The following is a 27002-nucleotide window of genomic DNA, read 5'->3' as shown; positions in this document are numbered from 1 at the left end:
AGACCACAGAAGTACCTCACCAAGAGGATCATGGGCCTCAAAGAGATGCCCTATGCAGCTCGATTAAAGAAACTCCAGCTCTACTCAGTTGCTTACCGCCTGCTCAGAGGTGATCTCTGCCTGACCTGAACCTAGAATTAATGGACATGCTCCACCTCAAGAAAACCAAATCTCTTAGAGCCACACGCTCCAGTGAATTAAACCTCAGCACAACAATAAACAGGACATGCTGGAGGGATGGATTCCTGTCCCAGAGACTTCCCTCGCTCTGCAATAGAATCCCAGTTTATGTTAGGCAGAGCCCCTCGCTGACGCTCTTCAAGAGAATTCTTGACAAGTGGATGGGAAATCATAAATGTACCCCTGGGATCACTTCAGTGGCCCTGCTAGACAGAGGCCCAGGAAATTAATTTAAATGGGAGGCGAAAGCCAACACATTCTGGCTAGGCTTATAAATGCCCTTGGGCAGATAGCCTAGTACCTACCTACGAACAAAGGCTTCTTCCAGACTCACCATCTCCAGTCCTATTCAGCACTGTGGTGTGCCATTTTAATGGTTTAGCAGCTCATTTACATTTCCCTTATTATTTTTAAAGTAAGCTAACTGGTTAACCTTTGCTGTCCCAGTGTCCTCTATTAAAACATATACATTTAATTCAGTTAGAATAATGCATGTACATTTCTTTTCATTCTAAGAGGGTGTACTGTTGATACATTTTAATACAAGCAAGCCTCACAAGTACATTTCAACACAAGTATCTGTACAAATGACATATAATTATTTACAAAATTCCAGCTAGCTGTGTTGGCACAAGTCCATACATCCAATGCCCTACTTCTGGCATCTCTGGTAGTATCTCCTATCATCACACCTGGTATAATGGTTAAGACATTTGACTTACAAGCATAAGCTATAATGTTTGACTCTCACCTTTGGGTGGGAAATTACTAGGATTAGAATGGCCTGTTAAGAAAGCTCACATACCAAAACATGATAACGTTGTACAACAAAATGAGAACAAAGCACCATTTAACTACAAGAGTAACCAAATGGGTGACAACTTTACTTACAAAGACTTAGCTCTTTCACCCCTCAACATACTCGGGGCATCATCAGCATAATTTCTATTATAGATTCATTACAATGTATACATACTTCAATCAACTTACCCAATTAATCTAATAAACAATTAAACAGCAGCCTTATAACATTGGTAAGTAAATAATTAAAACCTCATAACAACCTTCCCGTCTACCTATCATACTAAAAATGTTAAAATATTGTTAAAAACAAAATATATTGTATTGCTACCAATAAAAGTGTTTAAAAATAATTAGTCATATAGCAACAATATATATAAGATCACTAATATAAAAATCAAATGAATACAAATTTTTGATATAATTAATCAAATAACTTAAAATAAAACCATGTTAAATACGTTGTGCTTTTAACTTTAAAAATGCCAGAAAGGTAACAATAGTCATTAATTCCTGTTTTTTTTGCATACAGTTGAGCCTTAACTGCCAACATGTTTCCTTTTGTAATTTTTACACCCTTTAGAGTGTATATAAAGAGCATTACTCACTTTTTGTTCTTAATGTCCATAACATGCTCTCCTATACATTCTTTTAACTTCTTTTTTGTCTTGCCCACATAAAAAGCCTGACATGTCAAGCAAGTTGCCAAATAAACTACCATTTTGGTATTACAATTATAGAGACTGGGACATCTTTTGATCTGTTGTAACCATAAACTGTGACATAAGGTCCATCATTAATGTACTTGCAAAACTTGTAAGCACCACATTTGTACATTAGTGACTTAAAATATACCTCTTTTTCCAGGGTTGTTACTCTCAAAACAAGTTTTTAAGTTATTACCCACAGTAAACACTACATGAGGTTTTTTACCTGGACGTTCCTTCACCGCTAAAAGAAATAATAAACTTCAATTAGTGTTTATAAATGTAACTATAGATGTTGAGTCATGGTTTATTCGAATTATCATTGCCCCTTAAGGGCATAGTGATGTCATTAGGAACATTAGAGAGGAGGTTAACCTTCAGAATTGATGCAAATCTCGTGACGATTTTAACAATTTTTTTTTTAATCATGTTAAGCAGATTCAATGGGTAACCTCTATCTCTAAACATGTTAATTAAAATTGCCATCTCATCTGAAAATTTTCATTGCTAACTAATGTAGACAAATGGACCATTTCATCCTTCACAACACTCTTTTTTTGATAAAGTAAAACTGTCAAAGTCCAAACGTTAATTGGAATATGTCTTTCTGTGAAAAATATTGGATGCTAAAGACCCTATTGATGGATCCTTGTATAAACAAATATCAAAATAATGTATTACCTGTGTATGCACCTTAAAGGAAAGTTTTTTTAAAAAAAAAAGAGGTAGTCTTGTTTAAATAGTCAATGAATTCTGGAATATCCTGAGGATCACCCTTCCATAATACAAGGATGTTATCCTAAAACCTAAAATAGAATACCACATAATTTGTAAAAGGGGAAGAAAATACATAAAACCTTTCCCATTCAGCAACAACCAGGTTTGCATAAATGGGGCAAAAAATCCCCATCAAAAATTATACAATGCTAAGTCCATTAAATCACCTTACAGGTTGATTTTCATATTCGATAAACCACCTCTTTCATTCAATATATTGTGAAAATACTCCAGGCCAATTACAGGAGGTATAACAGAAAAGCGGTTAGAACCCTTAGGCATCAGGTAGACCTGCTTTTCAGCATATTCTAAACTAGTGTAGGTTTTTTAACAGTGATGACACCGATTGTTCTCTCAATTTTTGGTATCCCCAAAATTTAAAAAAAATTAATATGACCCTCCATTTAGACCTGCTGTGGTAGCAAAGGGTTCAAAAACTGAACCATTAGCTGCCTACTTAGATTTTCACTGTAAACATATATTAAGTGGGAAACCATACTGTTTGCATGACTCCTGGCATTGTTTGGATGTTCTAAAAAAGTAGGGTATAATAGTGTGTGTACTTTTATTGCTATTGATGTAATTAATTTTCTGTTATACCTCAATGTAATTGGCCTTGGACTAGTTAAGCCAAGAGGTATATATGAGAAGTTTTGTAAGATGGGGATGTCCCGTGAGCTGTATACTCTTTGCATTGCTTATGAATGGGATAGTATGTGAAATAAATTACAAAATGAAGGAGATGAGGTGTGTAACACCTGAACGGTTAAGAATTCTAGTTCTTCTAGCATATGCAGGTGACATTATAATAATTGCAAAAAAAATTGGATAAAAGTAGTAGTAATTTCCACAAATAAGTGTCTAGAGGTGATAGGGATGGCTTTAAATAAAAAGAAAAGTAAAGGTTTAGGTGATGTGTTAATGATGGTGGTATATATATTTTACAATGAATGAAGTTTCTCTGTTAGGTATACAATTTGGAAATAAAGATGCAAGTATAATTCAGTGGGAACAACAATATAAGAAATAAAACCTGCCTTTTCTGGAGAACACGTAAGTTATCATTCAAAAAAAAAGGCTTAATTGATACATTTAGGGTTGATGGGAAAATATACTTAGGTGTATATATATTGACAACAGTATTTCAAAAAGAATTATTGCCGATATTGTTTTCATTTATATGGTGTTCTAGATTAAACCCAATAAAAAGAGGAGTTTTGTATGTAAATAAAGAGGAAGGAGGTTTTGAGTTAATTAACCCAGTGGCATATGCTGCTGCTTTAAATTTGTACAAAGTGCTAAAGTAGATAAATAAAAAAGATGACAGATTAGAAGTAATGCTGTATAAATATGTGTGTGATCAATTTTGAGGTGTGGTAAAAAAAGAGAGTGCATAAATGAAAAACTAAAATGTTACCAAGATAAAAATTTGTTGGGAAAAATAACAATTGATGTTATAGACAAAGATAGAAAACTATGGTATAAGAATGTAATGATAAAACATTACTGTGTAAAACCATGGAAAAATAAAACAGATGAAAAAAATTAAAGCTATAAAATATAAAATAAGAAGCAAATGGTGTAATCAGAAAGTAGAATGTCATTTTTTTTGTAGAAACTGGTAATAGATAAATTGCCAGTAGAAGGAAATATGCCATATAAAAGGAATAGCGATAGAATATGCTGACATTGTCAAGAAGAATAAACCACAGAACATGTGTTTTTGAAATGTAAAAGAATAAAAAAGTTAGTTTGAAGATATAAAAGAAGTGGATAAAATAAACATGGAAGTAAAGAATATGTTAAAAGAATAGATGTAATTTTATGTTATATGGAATGAATGACTAAATGAAATCACGTTTAATGTTAAATGGATTTTAGCAACAGTATTAAGTAAAATTAGATGGTAGTTATGGAAAAAGGAGTGGAGTCTAATAAGGATGAAAATTTAGCATGATTGTATAGGAAATGAATATCTGTAAACAGATCTGTATATCTATATATATATATATGTGTACATCTAAATATTTGTACATATTTTGAAAATAAGAGTTATTTTTGTATAAAAATAACACCTACTCATCAATAGGGATCTTTTACATCCACCTGAGCTGCCACCAACTCAAGCAGATTGGACCTCTGTTTAATGTCTTATCCAAATGATGGCACACACTGGAATGCAGCACTGCTCTTATGCTGCACTACAGTGTCTGTAAGTGATCTACTTGGTGTGGGAATAGAACCCACAACCTTTTGTACCAAAGATGTGTGCTGCCAGTTGCACTGTAAAAAAAAATTCAAATAAAGACCACAGAAAAGCAACCAGACAGGCACGAGCAATTACTTTTCTAGCAAAAGAGTATAATGGCTTAGAGAAATAATGCATCATCTACATTTTAGGAAGCTCAGTAACTGTTTGGAAACAGAGGTAACAATATCACTACAGAGTACCATTTGCATGTAACCATATAAGAACAAAGTTGGCACTTAGAGGACAATTGCCACTTGCTAACTGACTTACAGAATTAATACATTTAGCTCTATCAAGCACAGTTGCACTTTGCAATCAGGTGTATGTGTGCCTGTGTGTGTATATACAGTGGGTATAAAAAGTGTATACATCCTTTAAAATGCCAGGTTTTGTGATATTAAAAAATGAGACCACAATAAATCATTTCAAAACTTTTCTCACCTTAAAGTTAAATTTATGTAAGACAAATTCATAGACTCATACTAATAATTTAATTTGTTAAGTTATGCACTAGTGTGTTCTGTTTGTAGTGTTGAATCTGCTTGAAGGATATCCCCAACCCCACTTACCCACACTCACAGACCTTTTACTGCTGAAGGTGAAGCTACATTAACACTTCAGCATATTTTACTCATATCAGTGTAATAGATCCTTGGAAAAGACATTGAAAAGCCCATAACTATAAAATTAGATGCTATGACTCAGGTCAAGTTTTTAGACTTCAATCACCTTGTCTTTGTATCCAGGAACATTCTACCTCACTGCTTATTTATGGTGGTAAACCATCTGTGGGGTTTCTTCCCGCTCTGTTCACTTTGCTCACTCCATTCCCCTGTCCTTCCCCCATATCCTATCCTCCCCCAGCACCTCTACTCATATCCCAAGCAAACCACACACCCTCATTCCTCTGATCCAATTATATACAACTCTACCTTGTCCACACCCACATTTCATTCACACCTTACCTACTTTATTTAACCAAACTTATCTGCTTCCCTTACAATCATCAGCTTGAATTCTAATCCCCCCAACTATAATTCTTTGTATCTTACTCTATTTTATCATCACAATACTATCACCACCTCAAGCTGTCTTACACTAACTCCAGGCTTACCACCTTCTCTTCTGTTATACACACAAACTAACATTGCACCATAATTTTGCTACTGACCAGTCACATCTCCCCTACCCCTCCTTATCACAAACCACATGGCAAAACACCTAACCTCATTGTCAAAGCCCATCCTGAAGTCAAAACATTTCCAGCCTTACCTTCAGCTGCGCACATATCACAAGATAACATAATCTCTGTTTATACCTGATATTGCATTCTAACACATAAATACCACTTTTACTATTTTTTAAACCCATTATCACAGTTGACATTCTCCTCCTAAACTGCCTAGCTTCTTTACTCTTAATTCTCAATCTCGCTACAGCTATATCCTCGCTTACCCCCACACATCAACAACCTCCTCCAACCATCACCCCAATAACCAACACAGCTTCTCACATATCTCCTCTCAGCTTTTCCCCTATACTTTCTCATATTATTCAAGCTACAAATTGGCCTCCTCACCACCTACGAAAATACACTTGACACCTGTATCATCACCTAGGAATAAAAATCACTTCCCATGATACTCCTTCCTCATTACCTACCTACTCAAATGAGGAGGCATACATCCTAACCCTGGCCCACCCGCTAATCCTAACCAAAAGAGTAACCCCAAAAATTTAAACATACTTGCACTGAACCTTAGAAGTATATGTAATAAAATAACCCAATTGCATGCCTGGATTGAGCAAAATAAACCTGACATACTAGCCCTTACAGAAACATGGCTAGACTCCAGTGTAAAAGACTCCGAAATAATACCTTCACCCTTTGCAATAACCAGAAGAGATAGATCTAAAAAAAGGGGGGGATAGCCCTTCTATATCCCTCTACGCTCAACATCACACCCTGCACCAGTAATATACCCACCTTTTCCAATGCTGAGGTACTAATCTCTTTTTTGAACCTCAACATATCAAAAATAATTTGCATAATGGTAATATATATCCCACCAGGTAACAATATACCAGTGTTGGAAAATATTTTATCCTGGACATCCCAAACAATAAACCTTGAAACAATAATCTTAGGAGACGTAAATATAGATTGGCAAACCATAGCTTCCAACTCCCCCACAAATAGTATAAATCTGTAGGTTTTTTTCTCAGCTCATCAATACTCCAACAAGATACAGCAAAGATCTCACCTGTCAAACAACCCTAGACTGGATCCTAGTATTCCACCCTACCAATTAACAATCTTCTGGTACACTGTCTGGCTCCCTCAGCGATCATCTGCCAGCTTATTCCCTTAGAACAAACTCCCAACATCTAAGAGTACACACTGTAAAATCAGTTAGGAACTCAATTAATTTTTGTCAGCATAAATCCAACAATCTCCTACAGGAACTAGACTGGACACCCTTTAAACAACTACCCCTTAATGATGCTGTACTATACTTTAATAACACCTTCCTTCACATACGTAATACACTAACTTGCATTCGTTTGAAAAGAATAAAAAAGAACTCGGCACCATGGCTCTTTAAGGAATGTAAACACCTGATGAAGCAAAGGGACCTAGCCTGGTCAACCTGGAAACAAAACAAAAATGAACAAAATCATGTTAATTTCAAAACACTACTTAACAAAGTGGCAAAACTAATCAACAGAGATGAGAAGTCATATTATTCCCAGCTTCAACTCCAACATAAAATCAACCCCAATAAATTTTGGCACTCCATATCTTCTCTACTTAACCCTGGAACAAATAGAGACAACACCCTATCACCTGATACCTCTCCATCACAAATAGCCGAAAACTTTAACAAGCACTTCATAAAATCAATATCAGACCTACTTACTAACAACCCTAATGCTGGACCCCCCACCCTTCAAACAGAGAAGGAGTTAGAAGAGCCTTAGGATCTTGCAGACTGTGAAGGATTGAAATGTGACAGAAGAGGAGGATGAGGCTAGTGTGGAAGAAGACACCAACCCCTCAGACCATCAACTACTTCTAACCCTGTCATTAATAACCCCATTCTCACTTCAGCCCATACCTACTGTACCATTAAGAAACTGCTACATAAACTAAAACCCTACTCTACCTCAGCTGATAATCTTCCACCACACTACCTCAAACTGGCTGCTAATTCAATCACCAACCCAATCAGTATCCTAATAAACAGGTCTTTATCTGATTCAGAGGTACCTACCATATGGGAACAATCTCACACCACCCCCATCCACAAAGGAGGCAACTCCTTTGATCTATCCAGTTTCCGTCCTATATCCATCTTGTCACCCATATCCAAAATTCTCGAGAGGGTATCCATCAGCAGGTAATGCAATATCTATTGCAAAACAATCTTTTAACCAAAACCCAATATGGCTTCCAACCTAGCCACAGCACAGCTACAGCCCTATTATCTTTTACAGACACCTTAAACAAGGCCAGAGATGCAGGATGCTATACAGCCTCAGTATTCCTTGATCTTTCCAAGGCCTTTGACACAGTGTCTCACCCCTTACTATTAAACACGCTGTCTAACTTGGCTTCTCACATAACACAGTAAAATGGTTTTGGAGCTACCTCAAGGATTGTAAACAAACAGTGAAATGGTCCAATGAACTCTCACCCTTCTCCACAACCCTACTAGAGTCCCTCAAGGCTCTATCCTAGGACCCCCTACTCTTCAACATTTTCATAAACAACCTTCACAGTGGCTCTCACCCAGGGACCCTCACTCAATACGCTGATGATTCCACCATAATCTCTACTGCTCAATCACTACCAGAACTACTTTCAAAAACTCAAGAGTCCTTTACTGCAGTCAAATCCTGGCTAAGAAATGCCCAACTCTTTCTTAATCCAAAGAAGACAAAACGAGTACTCTTTCATCCCAAGAACACCTCCCCTGTCACTGATCACTTTAACATCCTTGCATCTGACAACACTGTCATAGAAATAGTGCAGGAAACCAAACGTCTAGAAGTTATCATTGACAATAAACTTTCATTTGACCCCCATATACAGCAAAATATAAAGAAAACTCATCAAAAGCTGGGACTCTTGTATAGAAACAAACATTTCTTTACTGCAGCAACCAAAACTACCCTTGCAAAACATTTTACTTCCCTCCCTTCTTTATGGTGCCCCAATCCTAACTAACTTACAAACGTCTACTATAAGCAAAATGGAACAGTGCTACAACAAAGTTGCTAAGTTTGCCACAAACTCTAAATATCATACAGACCACTGTAAACCACTCCTAGAACTAAATTGGCTTGAACCCCCCCCCCCAACTAACTTTATTCAGCTATCCACATTGCGCAACCTTATTTTCAAGCCTACTGCCTGCCCTGCACTAACCAATCTAGTCACACCTTACACACCAAATCAATCACTATGATCAGAAGACAAAAATCTCTTGGCTATCTCAACCAGGGCACTCTCTGTATTCATACTGTGTCTTTATAGTTTGGAATTCACTACCTCTAGCTACCAAGTCTGTGCCTGGCCTAACCCATTTCAAAGCCTCGTTAAAAAAATCATCTCAAAAAGACATGGCTCTGCTCCTGCATAAAGCCTGCCTGATGCTCAGCACTTCCTCTTCTTCCATACTAGCCTCATCCTCCTCTTCTGTCACATTTCAATCCTTCACAGTCTGCAAGATCCTAAGGCTGTTCTAACTCCTCTGTTTCTATACCATATCCTTAAGCTACTGCTCAGGCTGTATTGCTTCTTTATTTTTAACTCTCACTATCTTTCTGCATCACTAACTTTCTGGCTACTATTTTCCTAATGGAAACTAGCATTTTATTTATTTATTTATCTATTTTTTAGTCATGTACTATAGCAGTCAATTTCACACATTGCATTACCTACATACAATTTTTTTTGGACACTACATGTATAGTGAGAGTGACTATTATTGTCTATAATATTTTTAACTCTATAGAATCGTCTAGATATGTAGTATATATATTGTAACATAGTTTGGCTTTTCATCTTATTTTGTATAGTATTTCTAATGTGATTTGTACTGTATTGGATTTTACTGTATTCTTTATTGTACTTTATGTGGAGCTTTTCTCCCCGGGCCTCTGCTGAAAATGGTTTCTGTAGACCCAGTCAGACCACCCTGGTAAACAATTGTCAAATAAATTGAATGCGACCTATAACCTGCACAATTCAGTTGAAAAACAAACAAATCTTTTAGGGGAAAAATATTTTAAAAATGTGCAGTAAGCTGGTTGCATAAGTGTGCACACCCTTAAACTAATACTTTGTTGAAGCACCTTTTGCTTTAATTACAGCATTCAGTCTTCTTGGGTACACACCTGCCATCAATTAAAGAGAATGGTTAACCCCAAATAAAGTTCAGCTGTCCTAGTAGGATTTTCCTGACATTTACTCTGTTACCTGCTACAGCAAAAGCCATGGTTCGCAGAGAGCTTACAAAGCATCAAAAGGATCTTATTGTTGAAAGGTATCAGTCAAGAGAAGGGTACAAAAAATGTCCACAGCACTGGGTATATCATGGAACACAGTGAAGACAGTCATCAAAAAGTGGAGAAAATATGGGACAACAGTGAAGTTGCAAATAACTGGATGTCCCTCCAAAATTGATGAAAAGACAAGACAAAAACTGGTCAGGGAGGCTGCCAAGAGACCTACAGCAACACTGAAGTAGCTGCAGGAATTTTTGGAAAGTACCGGTTGTGTATTACATGTGACAACAATCTCTCGTATTCTCCATATTTCTGGCCTATGGGGTAGGGTTGCAAGATGGAAGCCTTTTCTTACACAGAAAAACATCCAGGCTCAGCTAAAATTTGCATAAAAATTCATCAAGTCTCCCAAAAGCATGTGGGAAAATGTGTTATGGTCTGATAAGACCAAGGCTGAACTTTCTGACCACAATTCCAAAGGGTACGGTTGGCGCAAAAACAACACTTCGCATCACCAAAACAACACCATCCCCATGGTGATGGCAGTATCGTGCTTTGGGGTTGCTTTTCTTCAGCTGGAACTGGGGCTTTAGTCAAGGTGGAGGGAATTATGAACAGTTCCAAATACCAATCACTTTTGGGCCAAAACCTTCAGGCGTCTGCTAAAAAGATGAAGAGGAATTTCACCTTCCAACATGACAGTGACCCCAAGCATACATCCAAATTAACAAAAGAGAAATCCAGAAAAAGAAGTGAATTCTGCTAAAGAATGCTTAGCAGAACAAAAAACAATGTAATTATTGGAAGAGTGTTGCACCACAAGTATTAGCATTTCATCTGAGTATTCAAAACTTGCTAAACAACCAAAATGGCGAAAAGACAGCTTCAAAACAACAGCTTCAGACTGAACCCAGCTTACCTACTTGGACCTGAAGAAGGCTTGAAAAAGCTGAAAACGCTTGTCCATTGTTTACATCAGAAGGGTTCATCACTTTTATGTTGTTTTTTTCTGTTTTTATGACATCCACATGTTTTAAAGCTGTGGAATTACAATGCCACTTGACTTTTACAACAGCAAAGCTCTATATTTCATATATTGTGGATTCAATATGGTAAAAGCCTGTTACTGAAGCTGTTGTTTTGAAGCTGTCTTTTCACCATTTTGGTTGTTTAGCAAGTTTTGAATACTCAGATGAAATACTAATACTTGTGGTGCAACGCTCTTCCAATATTTACAGTCAACCAAAGAGTGGCTTCACCAGAAGAAAATTAAAGTTTTGGAATGGCCCAGCCAGAGCCCAGACCTAAGTCCAATAGAAAATCTGTGGAGTGACTTGAAGAGGGCTGTGCACAAGAGACGCCCTCACAATCTGACAGATTTGGAGTGCTTTTGCAAGGAAAAGTGGGCAAATATTGCCAAGTCAAGATGTGCCATGCTGATAGACTCCATAGACTCCTACCCAACAAACTAAATGCTGTAATTAAATCAAAAGGTGCTTCAACAAAGCATTAGTTTAAAGGTGTGCACACTTATGCAACCAGCTTACTGTACATTTTTTTATTTTTCCCCCCTAACAGATTTGTTTTTCAATTGAATTATACAAGTTATAGGTCGCATTAAAGGTGGGAAAAGTTTTGAAATGATTTATATTGGTCTCATTTTTTTATATCACAAAAACTTGACATTTTAGCAGGGATGTGTACACTTTTTATATTGTGTGTGTGTGTGTGTGTGTGTGTGTGTGTGTGTGTGTGTGTGCGCGCGCGCAAACTGTCATACAGTGCTAAACAGGAATGTACCTGTCAAGTGATCAAACACAGCTGGAGGTCAAGCTTTGCCCCACTGGGAGAAGAAGATGAGGAAAGGTGAAAAGATGTCCGATTGTTTTTACTGTATTTTTATGAATAAAAATGACACTAGTAAATAGTCATATTGACCACTTAATGTATACTACACTCAAAAAGTAGTTATGAACCTGATTTTTCACTTTGCTGAAGGAGTAAAATAAGCCTTTGAGTTCATGTGCGCACAATTGTACATACTTTTGCCATGGCTAGTTTATTTTCCTTCATCCTACTATGCACTGAAGCTTGTCCCATATAATTTGTATTTACATTGTTTGTTAACCATGGCAGATCACTGATCCATATGGACCTTTTTCAGACTTAGCCTAGGATCACTTTCTGTTTAAGTGACTTGCTCACGGTCATCTAACACAGTAGGCAAATTTTATATATATCATCAGAATTCTTGGAAGCAATGTGTGGGTCGTTATATATTATATTGCGTTAACCTTACAGCTCTCCTGTAAAATGTGCTAATGCTGTTTCATTATTAATCTTGAGATAAGGTTTGCAAATTTACCTGGTGACAAATTCAGCTTTAAATCGTTAATGTTATATATGTGCCGTGTTAAAAACAAAAACTCTGCTACACGTGTGTGTGTGTGTGTGTGTGTGTGTGTGTGTGTGTGTGTGTGTAGAGAGAGTGCAGAAGGATGTATGCACAGGATATGTCTGGGAGAAACAGTACATGTGGAAGACGCTTTATTTCTACTGGCATTCATGGATATAATCTACTTTTTGAGCTGCTAAATTCTCTCTCAAGTATACTTATGAAAACGCAAGTTGAATGCCAGCCAGTCACATAATGAGAATTAACTGAAGTAAGTTACTAAATTTTAGTCTGCAAATTGATATTCGTTTTAAACATTTATTTTAAACTAGCATACTATTCTGAAATAGTACATATCAGAAAGAATGTTTACATCAGGCACCTCCACAAAATGTTTAAAAACAAATATGTAATTTATGTTTCTTTCTTTAGGGGGCAGTAGCTGTAATTCCCTAGTCTTTTATCTATCTGTGAAGCAAATAACTCGTAAAACAGTGCATACTTCAAAAGACACTGCTATATGACAACACAGGAGGCCATAAGCTTGAGCAGTGTGGTGTTACAAATCTTTTCCAGGTATAGATTCTAGGTGTAATTAATTGAGGTACTAGTATTTACGTAATCTTTTCCTAAAACATTGGTAACACAGCACCACGATGAGCTGCCTGTGCGGCTTACTGCATTCCAAGGGAGTAGTCTATTCGCCCTTCTCCAGAAATGTCTTTGGTAAGGCATTTTTTGTATAAGTTACATCAGAAAGCTATGTCAATGAACACAGCCAAAGGTTTGCATTCACCTATTACTTCCAGTGGGTGAGATAAGTAAGTGCTAAGGTGTTAGTGGGAAAATAATGATGGTGGGGTATGTGAGTGTATGCAGCGGGATGAATGTATGTGTATATGTGTGTGTGTGCGTGTGTGTGTGAGAGAGAGAGAGATTGTCTGTCTGTCAGTCTGGTTGGCTGCATTGTAAGAGATAGGTAGGGTAGGTGTATGTGTAAGGGGGTATGGGTGAATGGTTGAGTGTGTCTGTGAGTGCAATCAGGTTGGGGGGGCTGTGTGTGTGTGTGTGTGTGTGTGTGTGTGTGTGTGTGTAATATGCATAAATGTGTGGATATGTGTAATAGTTTGTGGGAAGGCTGTTATACCTCCACATTTCCCTAGACTAATGAGCAAATCCTGTATATTGGAGGTGTGGAACAATAGACTCCAGGGATACTCTTTATATTGTGCTGTAAGGGCACATAAAAAGATTGAAACCTTATACTGTAAGCATTCAGAAACCGTCTTTAGCAGTGCTTTATCCCCTTCTGCACTATCACAGGGATACTCTTGCATATTAAGTCTTGGGGGGAAAAAAGTTAAAGTAAAAGGGGGAGTAAGTTTTGAATCCTGTACCCTTGACACACACCTGGCTTCTTAGCAAAGTGTTAGTCCTCTGCACCACCATTATACACCAGGGATACTCTTAACATATTACCTTAAGTCTTAAAAAAAAAGTTAAAGTAAAAGGAGGGGGGTTCAAACCTTGTACCCTTGGCATAGAAAACTGTTTGATAGACCAGAGACATAAATCCATACACTAACTGAGGAGAAGGGTTTGAGTTAGAGTGTATTTGTTATACTATAAGAAGTATGAAACTCTAATGTCAGGTATTATTTACTGACTGCAACAGTCCATAACTTACAAAGTTCAAAGCAGATATAAGAGGCAACATTAGGAGTGTTCTATAAAATGAGACATTTTTAAACTGTTACTTGGACTCACAATAAAAAGTTAATACACCAAAAGGCCGAGCGTCACAATGCACTTTATATGAACAATAAGAAGGAAAGTTGAATGTCTGGCATTATTAACTGACTGGAAGGATCCATAATGTTCGAGGGCATGGACAAACATTAAGATGATGTATCAGGGACAGACTTTTTGCTCCGAGCCAGATAAGAGGTATGTCAGTGAGTGCATGTGTACATGAATGTGAGTGAGAGTGAATGGGAGGGTGCCTATGCCAATGTGATGCATAGGCCTCCATTGGAAACTACCACAGGAAAGTGCTAATTTGATCTTGCAGTAATTATGGACAGTTCCAAGACATTAAGATTAGCTGATAAGGAGGACTTTCCTCATTGCAGCTAACATGTTTCTAAACTGCATTTTCCACAATCACAGTAACATCTCTTATAGCCCGCAGTGGGATTCTTTCTTAATCACTGTGATTGTATCTGTACTTTTGTGCAGCTAGCCCATATGCAGTTACCCAACACTTCATTACCCTCATTTTTTTTTTCTTTCCACATCCACTTGAATGAGTTCTTGGGATCAAGGTTCACCATCCAATAGGGAAAGGAGTTCTATGGATCCATTGTTCCTTCTGTAAAAAAAAAAAAAAAAGTTTTATTTCTGCCTACATTTCATTCCTTCCATCTTACAAGCCTCATCTGGTCCTTGCCCAACTGTTTATTTCAGATTCCTATGGCCCCACCTCTCTTTTTATGATTTTTGTAGACACAGGTCTTGTTTCTAGTAGTCCTCCTGTTTTCATAATATTATATTTAGGCCTGCCCTTCTTCCTTCATAAACCAGTTTCGTCAACAGTTACCCAGCCATGAACTTCCTACAGCAGTCTGTCTGCCTTCAGGTAAGACCTGTAACAATACACAGTATTCCAGAAGGTTTTTCATCACTCTTAGTGTAAGAACATAAGATGGAAAGAAGGCTTCCAGGAATCAGCATATTTAAGAGTATTTTGGCATACCCTTACTGATGGATATCTGGCAAAGGAGTATTTAAGAAACAGGATCCTTCATGATATCCTTCACTGTTGACACTAGCTTGATTGCTATTGATTCACAGCAGTTGTAGAGCATGTGTGAAATACAGGCATTCTGTTTTTCTTTCATCTGATTTTTGAAAATATTATAGAATAATTTGGATCACTATAACTTATTTTGTTTGTATGAGGATGTAAATCCTAGATCTCTAGATTTATATTTTAATCAAGGATTTTGAAAAGCATTTGGTAGCCATTTAGCTTGATTGTGTACTTATATCCTTATCTAGCTTAACATATACATTTGAAAATCTAAAGAACGGCAGTTAAGCTGAGGGTGCCTTTAGTACCGTCTGAACTAGAAACCGGATAATGTTTAATATAGCTAATATTAGTCCTGTCTCTGGGACAACTCAATCACTAGGTCAATTGCTCTTTGCAGATATTATTTATGGTCCCTTAGGGACATGTTATTAATGTAATAAGTCATGTTTTATCTTAGTATTGGGCTTACCAGTGTACGAATGTCTGTTTCTGCTTGAGTACTAATTCTGCTGCCAACTGTAGTGCCTGCGTCACTGCTGGCATCTCTAGTGACCTTGGCAAAGACATTCACATATTTCTCAAATTTGTTTTTTCAAACAGTTTGTATTTTCTTTGCGTACATTCTTTCATGGACTGTATATTTATCTCAGATAATTTGTTTTTAGTATTTTAACTTGTATCAGGTTACATTCTGTCATGGGTGTTTATCCTCTCAGATGGTGTTTTAGTCCTCTGGTGACATTTTTAATAAACTGAATGATTTTATTTTGATTTTTCACTATATGTACCTCTTTTTCTTGTGTATATTGTGCTTTTACAATTTTTTGTTGGGGGTGCTTTTAGTATCACGTGTTCTGTACTTGTTCCATGCATTATCATCTGGTCTCACAAATATTGCATTATTTCCCTTGACTCAGTATTTTTTATTGGAGCAAGCACAATTATTACATCAATTACGTCTTTCCACCCACTTTGCACATCATTCTTCCTGAAAAATTATTACTCAATTTAACACTGTTTAAATGTGTAAATTATGTGTTGGATTTTCCTGAAGAATTTCACTGTTTTTTTCCCTCTAGACTTCAAGATTGTATTTTCCACCCAGTTTCTTTCTGTCCTAGTACTAACCTTTGGAGTGTTCAGCAACATGTGTGAGTCTCCAAGACTTAATCCACATGTTCCCAGCAGGCTGTTCTCTGACCTAAATCATATGATGTAGGATATTCATGTAGTCCAGTGTATTTGTCTCTGTTGTACCTGGTTAACAGTTACCAAGTCGTACAATAATTTTGTGTTTTTGTCTTGTCTGTGTTTCATGCTCATCAATTACTACCACTCATCTTGCAGTTGCTTTTATTAGTTATTTACACTATGATTTTGCACATTGCAGAATCCAGTCTACGTAAGTCTTTTGTAACAGTCTGAGGGTTTTTTCTGTTTTCTCAGGCTTTCTTGGTGTGACCTGAACCCTATTACTAGAATAAGGAATCACTTGACCTTTGGGATGTTTTATCATCATATCTCAATAAATTATACTACAGCTGCTAATATTTTATTGTTGTTAAAATAAAATTCACTTGAGCGCACTACTTGCTTGGGTAGCATACTTGGGAGCATTCCTATTTTGTGATTTCTTGCAGCACTTCTCAAAATCCGAAGCTCCCTTGCTCTGAGAGTGAATGAGCCACAAGCATCCCTGCATCAGGGTTAAGTCAAGGATCCCCAGTTCTTCCAAGTCTGTTATCTCCTCAGTCCATGTTTAATCAGGTGGTTCCCTCATTCAGTGTCCAAAAGCATACACATTTATGTATACCTGTGGTCACTAGACAGTGAGTCAAGATCACCACAGGAGTCACCATGTCTGTTGGATCAAAATCTCAGCAGCTATTACAAGGGCCTGCAAAAGAGATGATTCCATACAGAGGATAGCAATAAAGTTCCTCTCACTTTTCCAGTCAGGAGTACTAAGGGAACACACAAGGCTGGTGGTAATCTCCAAACAGTTTATGTAAGCGCTTTCATTGAATAAGTAATCCAACTTCTTCAACACAGGACAACAGCTAAACATTCATTTTAAAACATTCCAAAAGGAAATGACATCAGCAATAATGTCAACAGGAAATGACATCAGCAATAATGACATCATAAACAATCCCATACTTATAAAATATAAATAAAAATATGTTTTGTCCAATACTACTATGAATAAAGCTATAATATTAAACAAGAATAGTTTATAAACACCAATTGTAAAATAATGCCTCCCAAACAAAAGTTATTGGAGAGGATAATGTCAGGTAGATACTCAATTAAATCTGTCTCATCTCCAGGGGAGCCCTTTTTCAATAAAAACTCCCTGACCCAAGCGATGCCCAAAGTTTGTGGTATCACCATGGCAATTAATTTAGAAAGTAGATAATTGTATTGGCAGTTGAAACTTAATGCTTCTGCCTATCCAGGTCTCAATGAGTATTGCTATTTGAAGTTAAAAGCAATTCAAAGATGAATAAGTTTTGTTTGGGAGGCATTATTTTACAATTGGTGTTTATAAACTATTCTTGTTTAATGTTATAGCTTTATTCATAGTAGTATTGTACAAACAACATCTTTTTATTTATATTTATTTTTATAAGTATGGGATTGTTTATGATGTCATTATTGCTGATGTCATTTCCTGCTGACATTATTGCTGATGTAATTTCCTTTTGGAATATTTTAAATTGAATGTTTAACTGTTGTACTGTGTCTGAAGAAGTTGGATTACTTGTTCAACGAAAGCACTTACATAAACTTTTTGGAGATTGCCACCAGCCTTGTGTGTTCTTTTATCAGTTCATTGGTTTTGTTTTTTTCTATTTAGGAGTACAAAGGGCACAAAAAAATTCAGTGCACAATTATTTGTTGTCCATTTATCTTACACCTCACCTTCAGGGCATGTCCAAGTTTAGGCAGCGAGGAATCTTTAGCAAATTTGTGTGGAACTGAGGCCTAGGGTGCAGACACTGCCCTACCTCAAGTGCAGGAGCAAACTGATGCTCTACAAACATACACAAATAAGGCCCCTGTGCCCCAGCACATGTTTCTGGGACTCATCTTGGGTCCATGTCTTGGTTCCCGTTGCCTCAGCTCTATATGATTGCCTGCTTACCAGTGATGGTAGAAATAGTCCTCCATATGTCCCTGAGTTCACCGTGCCACTTCATATCCAGTTGAACTTCTGCAATCTGATGTAGAATATGGTGGTTGATGACTGAATTAGGGACAGGGCAGCATGCTACAGCATTTAGGTTCAGTGGTGGTGCTGCCATGCTCCAGCTATGTACCAGATCATATGCTCAGTCATCCTCATTATTACTGTTTTGTGAGTGTGCTACTCATCTGACTGTGCTGCACTCTGTAATGGAAGAAATCAAGAAATGGCCCACAGATTCTAGGTTTTGAAGACTTCCTATCAGCTACACTGATTCTTCAGCTTTTACTGTATTGGTATAAGTAATTTTATAGTCCCCCCACCCCACCCCTGATTTTCCCTGTGCCTGCAGTAACCTTGTCTATTAACCATGCTTACCCCACTGACATATTTCTCTTCCAACACATAAATCTGTAATTGACATATTGTGTAGTCTGCATTATGTGTTAAAAAGTACATTGTCTTTAATGTAACTTGTAAGGGGGACTATAGAGCCCTCTTAACTTCCCCTTTTTCCAGAAAAGACAGGCTTCTATTCATAATAAAAATGCACATTGTATACTTACAGTTTTAAAGTTTAATGTGGTACATAAATATTGTATTTTTGTTCCAAAATACAGTATTATTTTTGTTTAAATGTTGTTTTTATATACATTTTAATGATAAGGAGGGGGTCGATCCCCTTACAGAAATTACATGGTGTTCTTAAAAATAGCTAAGATGGTTTATTATTGGAAAAGTTCCATAATGTACCTACAGTTTTGCTTTGCATAGTGGGGAAGATGTGGAAAGTTACTGATCTGTTGAATTTAAGGATCTGATATTAAGTCCTGAATGAGTTAACTGTTGGAATTTCATCCACTGCATTCCTATTTTTTCTGTTATACTCCCATGCACAGGTGTCCATGTGCTTTCTGGCAGAGTAAGGTGTGCATAATGTTACAGGTTAGGAATGCATGTCTAACCTTTATGCATAGTTGTTACTTACTGCTGCTGCATGTTCTGAATCTTAATTTTGATATTTTGTAATCCTTTCTGTACTAAAGATATGTAGCCTAAGTGTTCACATGGCCACCGTATCACAAGTCAAGACTTGCATTGCATTGCATGTCCTGCTTCAGAAGAGCATAGCATCAAACACAGCCAAGTGTAAACATTTCAATGATGGACACTTGCAGATGGACGAAGGAGAATCTGCAAATGTCCTTCCTGTGATCACTGTTACAGTATTACCAACACATAAGATATCCCACCACAGATAGCCATATGTCCAGTCAGTAAACCAAAGCCTAGGAGTCTTCCTTTTGTACCATACATCCAACATATTACCAAAGCATACCAGAGATTTGAGGTACATAGGGAACATACAGGAGTGAAGTACCTCAGACCTTTCTTGCTGACTGCATGAACACTGAACCTACTTTTTTCTTTTGGGCTGTCAGAAGTGTCTACTTCAGAACGTTGAAACCCCAGATGACATCATTGAGACAAAATCAGCAAAAACTCACATCAGCGAAAGACCAGATCAACAAATATCTTTCCAAGGTAAGTAACAACTAACACCAAAAGTCACAAAAACAAAACCGCCACCCCCAACCCACCCAGGTGGGGGGCTATGCACCCCACACACACACCCTAATTAAATATACCAACTCTGAGTTTGCGCTATAGTTGGGAAAAGGAAAAAGTTCACCTTGTTGGCCAACAGGTTACTTACCCTGGGAATATATTCATGGATCCAATCCTTTGCTGAAATTAGTTTTCACTGATTTCGTCTTGACGATGTCATCTTTGATCTTCTGGGGTTTTTGATATTTTCAGGTAGACCCTGTCAGACATGCACTTATTGCCATTTCCATTTGCCTTGGACAGATATGTATTCCATTTAGGGAAATGTCTGCTTTTTGAATTTTTGACTAAAATTAATCTTTTTTTTTTTTTTTTAACTTGTCAACTAAGAGGGGAAAATGTGATTGTAGGAGGCAAATACCTTATGGTGCAACCATGCTAAATGTTTATTTTGTGTAGGAGCCAGTCATGATTATAGAAGCCATACTATTTGTCAGTCTTTTATTCCTAAGGCTGTTAGGAGCTGTTTGTGTTCCCCTTAAGATTTATCTTGAAAATCAAAAACTAATTGTGCTCACACAGGTTAGAAAGGAATTCAGTTCCTCCCACTCCGACATCCTGCATCAGCCGTAAAAGAAGGTTAAGAAAATTAAATCTGATGCTTCAGCTGACATTTGGACATAAACATCTCTACTATGCCTTTTGATGAATCCTCAGACCATCTGGATGCATCAGCTGCTCCCTCTTTTGTGACCCCAGTGGAGGCTGGCAAGGCACTGCCTCTTAGCACATCCACCCTGACCGATCAGACAGCTGCTGCTGCTGTGAAAGAGGAACCAAGGTTGATTATTTCAGAGGGACCTGATGGCATTCCTAAGATTCCAGTCAGAGAGTATGCCCTGGGTTCTCTCATTGAGGAAAGTCAGGGATTGCAGCATCCTCATTTTGTAGAAGCTCATCTTCCTTTCAAAGAAAATTCAGAAGAGTAAGCATACCTGTCATCCTCCCCCTTCTGTCGAGGATCCTTAGAAGGGTATGATTTTCCTCAAGGGCTGTTTAAAACTTTAGTCTCTCATAAGCCCCCTCAATTCTTTTCTTATGTATCTCCTCCTTCCTTTCCACTGAAGAGGCATAGAGCTTCGACTACTTCTTCAGATGAGGAAAATTCAGATTCAGAGGTGAATTCCATGGCTTATTCCTTTAATATTCAGTCACCTGTTAGGTACAAGACTGAAGAGGATGACAGTAAGCACCAGATTTTCTGTTAGAGGAACTTTCCTTTGGGGACATAGTGTTAAAGATGATACGTTTTCAATAGGAATGCAATTAGATGTTGACACACACAGAAGATAATTGTGATCTTATGGACATGAGAGTTCCAAAATCACCTGCCATCCCTTCAGTCTTTGAGGCATTGCAAGATACATTTGTCACTGCTTTTATGAGCCTTGACAACAGTCTCATGACTCCAAGAAGCCTGCTAGATTTTTTAAAGTCCCAGAATCCCATGAATATTTGTTTATTAACCTCACATCTGGTGTCAGTTTCCTGAAATCTGGTAAGCCTACTAAATTCCGGTCTTCTACCAATGCCTTTCCTAATGATAAAGATAGTAGGGTTATTGACAGGTATGGAAAAAAGATCAATACTTCTAGTCCTGTCTTTCGTGCTGTCAACAATCAGACGCACATGACTAGGTATCTCTTGTCTTTGCTGGGAAGTCTTGGTAAGCTTTTATCTGATAAGCCTGATTCTGAAAACAAGTCTTCTGCTGTTTCTGTACTGAATTGTGCTACCCAGGTAACTAAGCATTCCACAAAATGCAGCTGTCATGCACCTGAAGAGTCTATATTAATTCATCAAAGAATACTTTCTGTGAGCAGCTATTCATCAACAGCAAAACATTAAAGACCCGATTCAGCGAATGTGCACACCAACAAATTTAAAACCATGGAATAGTCATAGTTGGCCAACATCATAAACGTGAAACAGTGCTGTGAATCATAACTGAAAAGATCACCCTAATAAGCACCATTTGTGACTTATACAGTACATATCTACATCTATAAAGAATACCTGCTTATGTGAATAAGCAATGACATTATACCTCATCTACAACGGAACTTACCAGAAGCATAAATAAGGTCACGGCTCGAATAAATGGATACAGGTAAAAAGTACCAAATGAAAGTGAATACCACAGTAGCATCCAAAGATCCAACCAAGTGACAGAGAGGCCACAACTAAAATGAACAAATCTTTATTTGGTTATCGCTTTCGTGCTGATGAAGTGTTGCTGAGGCACCACGAAAGCGCTAACTGAATAAAGATTTGTTCATTTTAGTTGTGGCCGCTCTGGCACTTGGTTGGATCGTTGGATGGTATTGTGGTATACAACGGAACTTAGTTTAGAGTGAAACACCTGTGTAAAGAAATAACCTTACCTATACAAAAAAATAGCAAGTATTCTTTATAGATTTAGATGTATACTGTATAGGTCACAAATGGTGCTTATGTAAGGTGTTCTTTTCAGTTATGTTTCAAAGCACTGTTCCACGTTCGCAACGTTGACCAAATATGACTGTTCGATGATTTTCAATTCACTGATGTGCACTTTCGCTGAATCAGAAGTTTGATGTTTTGTTGTTGATGAACAGCTGTTCATGGGAAGTATTATTTGATTAATTAATATAGACCCCAGCTGATGCTTTCTCTAGACCAGCTGCTACTGGTTCTGTTTTAAGGAGCTTTCCTGGCTCAAGCTTCACTCTCTTTCTGAGGATGTTAAATCTAAAATATTAGGCACTCCTCTGGGTAGAGATACTCTATGGTCCTGCTGCTGCTTACAGTTTCAATAATATAGGAGAGAGGTAAAATTATGTAAGACATTAAGCAAATCTTTCTCTGTACTGCTCCCAGGTCTGTAGAGAAGTTACCCTTCTAAGGCCTTCCGTTTTTTCATAAAGAGCAAAAGAGTAAAAAATATTTAAAAAAGAGGTGTGAAGATAAACCCAAGCAGGAGTTTACAGGGTCTAAATCCCCCGTTTCCTGACAAACCAGCCTCCTTGTGACTATCCACCTCTGCCTCCCACCCCCATTCCCTACCATAGTCTGCCTTTTACCCCCTCTATCAAAGAAGCTTCACCTATCCATTCCAGTTGGGGAATCAATCACCATATAGAATTGGGTTCTTTCAGTAATTCATAGCGGTTACAGGATGACATAGCTCTCTCTTCCACACAGATCAGGCATTCTTCCAGTCCCATCAAACCAGATCAGTGTAACCCTTAAACTGTACAGGAGTTTTATTCAGGACACAACAGAATTCAGTATTTTACCACAGGGCAGCAAACAATTCCAGAAATGCAATAAAGGACTTGCAGTGGAATCCATATTCCTGTTTTCTTTTCTTTCTTTCTTTTTTTTTAATAGTATTTCTTTTTATCTCCTGTTTAATAGTATGTTTCTTACTGATATGAAAAAGTCTCCATGATAAAATTCATTACTATGGCACAGTACATGAAGACATAAGGTGAGAACAGCAGAACTATTCAGAAAGTGAAAATTTGATGGTAAACAGCATTATGATTTTACAGTGCTACAAATGACAAAATTAACCATCCCTCCAAACAATACCGGATAACTGCGTATTTGAGTGTGGGAGGACTTGTAGCCTTCAACCATGTGCTGTACTGTGCACTTGACTTGCAGTTGTCATAGAGCAGTGCACACACACATTTTTGTGATGTAATGCTTGCATGAATTTAATACAGCAGAGCGTTCAAAGAAGGGGGAAGTATGGCACAATGTAATACGATGATGTTCTTGTATAAGGCTATGTGGTACTTCACAGACCTTAAAGTGATAAAATGTGCTGCTTTCTGCCTTTCATCAGTGATACAAAGTATTCCAAAGATGACTGTGCAAAATAGCTGTTTAAAAAAATTCATATAAGCAAATGTGTATAAGTTATTTCTTTCTTTTTTTTTTTTTTAATATTAATTACACATCGATGATTAGGGATATTTTTACAAAACCAGAAAATCATGACCATGGTTCTACAAAAAATGATAACACATTATTTCAATTATATCTTTAATCTTTTGTTTTTTTTTCCCTTTAGATTCCATCACACAGTACAGTGTGTGCCCTTTTGAAAACTACATACTAAACTCCTGCGTTGCTTGAAAACTTTGCTTGTACTACTTGAAACTAGAAATTGCTCTGCAACTGATACTGTGAGAGTTCTGAGTTACTTGAAAACTTTGTTACCAATTGTATACCATAATTGTTTTTAAATTGATTTTAATGGTACTGCACAAAACTGTGAAAATGATGGATAAATCTACTCTGATTTAGGTTAAGCAGGCTGTATACAGACATTTTATTATATTATATTTTCTTCTACATGTTATCAGCCTTTTTAATAAATGAAGTAAAACTTTATTAACCTATGTTTGTAGAAATACTGTAGTAACACTTAAAAAGTTAAATCAAGTGCATATTTTTTAAGTAAATATGAATTGCTTTTAAGAAATAAATATTTACAATGTCGTGATCATTGTTTTGTTTTTTGCTTTAGTGGCATATGTATTTCACTTGTTTGCATACTAGTAATGGTGTGGCAATAATACTGATGCAGCAATAATACTCCAGTAAACGTAACTGTTAAGTTGTATCTCTTCAATGAAAAAAGGATTACTATCATGCAGGCATTTGGGTGACAATTTTGTTTAATAGAAGTATTCAGTTCAAAGTGGTGCATGACTTAAGCACCCTTTTTAAATGGGTCACTGTATAATGATGGTCCTTTTGTTTTTGAAGAGAAAGCTACCTTGAACGCTAGTATAGACCCAGTACTAGTCGGTACTGCAGGCCTGTGCTGCCAAAGACTGAAAGACTGTATTCATCTGTGTTGGTCTGGCTGTAAAGTTTGCTGTAAAATTATTTTTATATTTTTGGTTTCACTTCCTAAAATGTATGTTAGAAATCATTAATTTCTTTCGGGTTCATTCATATATTCAGTGATTTCCAAAATTTCCATGAACATAGTCCCGTTTTTCTTTGAGGGCTTTACTTTGGTTCTCATGTCAGCATTGCTTGGAGGACAGAAAAACAACTTCATATCAATTAGTCCGAAGCCTTGCAACTTCAGTCTTGTCCTTTTAGCTTAGGTCCTGTTAACACTCAAAATCCCTCATTATTACATGGCTGCTCATTGTAATCTGCATAATAATGAGATATCCTTTCTATCTTCTCTTTTGCACAGACACAGCATTTTCCCCTGCCTTTTCTGATGTTCCATACTTTGCAATTCAATAATCCTTTTCTTTACTGTTATTGTATCAGGTTTAATATGCCAAGTTTCTCTTGACATTTCACTGACATGAATAAATATGTTACTTGCTTAATGAATGGTTTGCAAAATGTAAACTTTAACACACTCTTTAACCTGCTGATAGACATAAAAGTAATATACCAGGAAGAAAAGGATTTCTTAATCCCCATAGTCTGCCTGCATAATTTTTACCAAGTCTATATCTTCATTTTATAATTACCTTCCAAAGACCCATTGCCCCAAATCTACTATTTTCCAAGTAAGTTACATGCATTCTTTAAATATTTTACTTTTTGTTGCCTCCCCATGTCTGTTCATAGTCTTTTACATGCATTTGCTGCTCTTTCATAAGAATGGCACTTACTCCTGCATCTGTTCTCCTAGCTGAAGTACTTGAAAACTTCCATTATGCCTCCCTCCCCCCCCCAAAAAAAATCATTTTTTTCTCATGGGACTTTTGATGCAAGACATTAGCATTTTATATTCAACATTTTGCAACTTATTGGAGCTTTGAGAGCCTATTTAGCATATCCACAATGTGAAAGTCCACAAAGCTAAGGCTACCATGCTTTTCTGTATTAAAATCTATTTAAAACTCCATAATAAATGTATGGTGTATGCCATCATGCATTTATCACAGAAAAAGAATGTGCATACAAAGAATTAATGTTTAATATGTCCTGGTTATAATTAAAATAATGGTATCACAAGCTTCACAGTATTTTGTTATTAAAGCATTTTATTCATCATTAACTGCGTTGATTTTGCTTTATTTCACAGATACACCATTAAATGTGGTTATGGTGTCCTTAAGGAATCTTGTGAGCACTGAAAACAAATGATAGTCCATCTTTTCTGGCTGGCGATACTTTCACCTGTGCTTACTCAACAAGCATAGGACAGCCTTTTATTTACTAATACATTGGTGAAGGGTGCTAATATTAGACTGATGCAACTGCATCCCAGCTATACTTTGTACCAACTTCCCATATTAAGACTATATATTCCACTATGCAAGTGTATGTAATGCAGTCAGTAGTTTGTACTACTGTACTACATTCATGTTATATGAAATTAATAAGTGTTGGAATTTTGCTTTGCTTGCTATATGTATCTGTACTGCTTATATTGTGTCTGGATCATTTCTGCATGGATAGCAACTGAAAACTAATCCCACATATAGCTAATAGAATAAGGAACCAGTTGTGAATGTAAGAGTAATACTAATCTAGAAGTTGTTTCATTATGGTACTTTGCCACCTACAAGTTATTACACATTTGAGCTGCTTTATAGCTCAAGCCCTAAAAGGTTACTATTATTTGTTTGTGTAGAGGGGAAATGGACTGGCATTAGCAAACCTTTTTCAGCTACTTCTTGACCAAATGAGTAAAAGTAGAGCATCTGCTTTTAGAAGGAGCATTATAGTAGTCAGATTTCAATTAAAAAATAAAGAATATAACAGAT

At 36.9% G+C, this 27002-nt stretch overlaps 1 protein-coding gene across 1 annotated transcript in view; it reads left to right on the top strand.

Moving 5' to 3' along the window:
• MCPH1 (microcephalin 1) overlaps positions 1-26253 on the top strand; it is a 2707094-nt gene extending 2680841 nt beyond the window's left edge. Inside the window, exon 14 of the mRNA XM_044060459.1 lies at positions 24323-26253. Within this exon, the coding sequence (XP_043916394.1) occupies positions 24323-24387 (65 nt within the window). The 3' untranslated portion in view covers positions 24388-26253. The remainder of the gene's footprint in view (positions 1-24322) is intronic.
• The last annotated feature ends 749 nt before the right edge of the window (positions 26254-27002 follow it).

Source organism: Protopterus annectens, chromosome 2.part0, assembly GCF_019279795.1.
Source record: "Protopterus annectens isolate FY-2018-M chromosome 2.part0, PAN1.0, whole genome shotgun sequence".
NCBI lineage: Eukaryota > Metazoa > Chordata > Ceratodontiformes > Protopteridae > Protopterus > Protopterus annectens.
The sequence above is the reverse complement of the archived record's forward strand: the minus strand, read 5'-3'. Positions and strand labels throughout refer to the sequence as shown.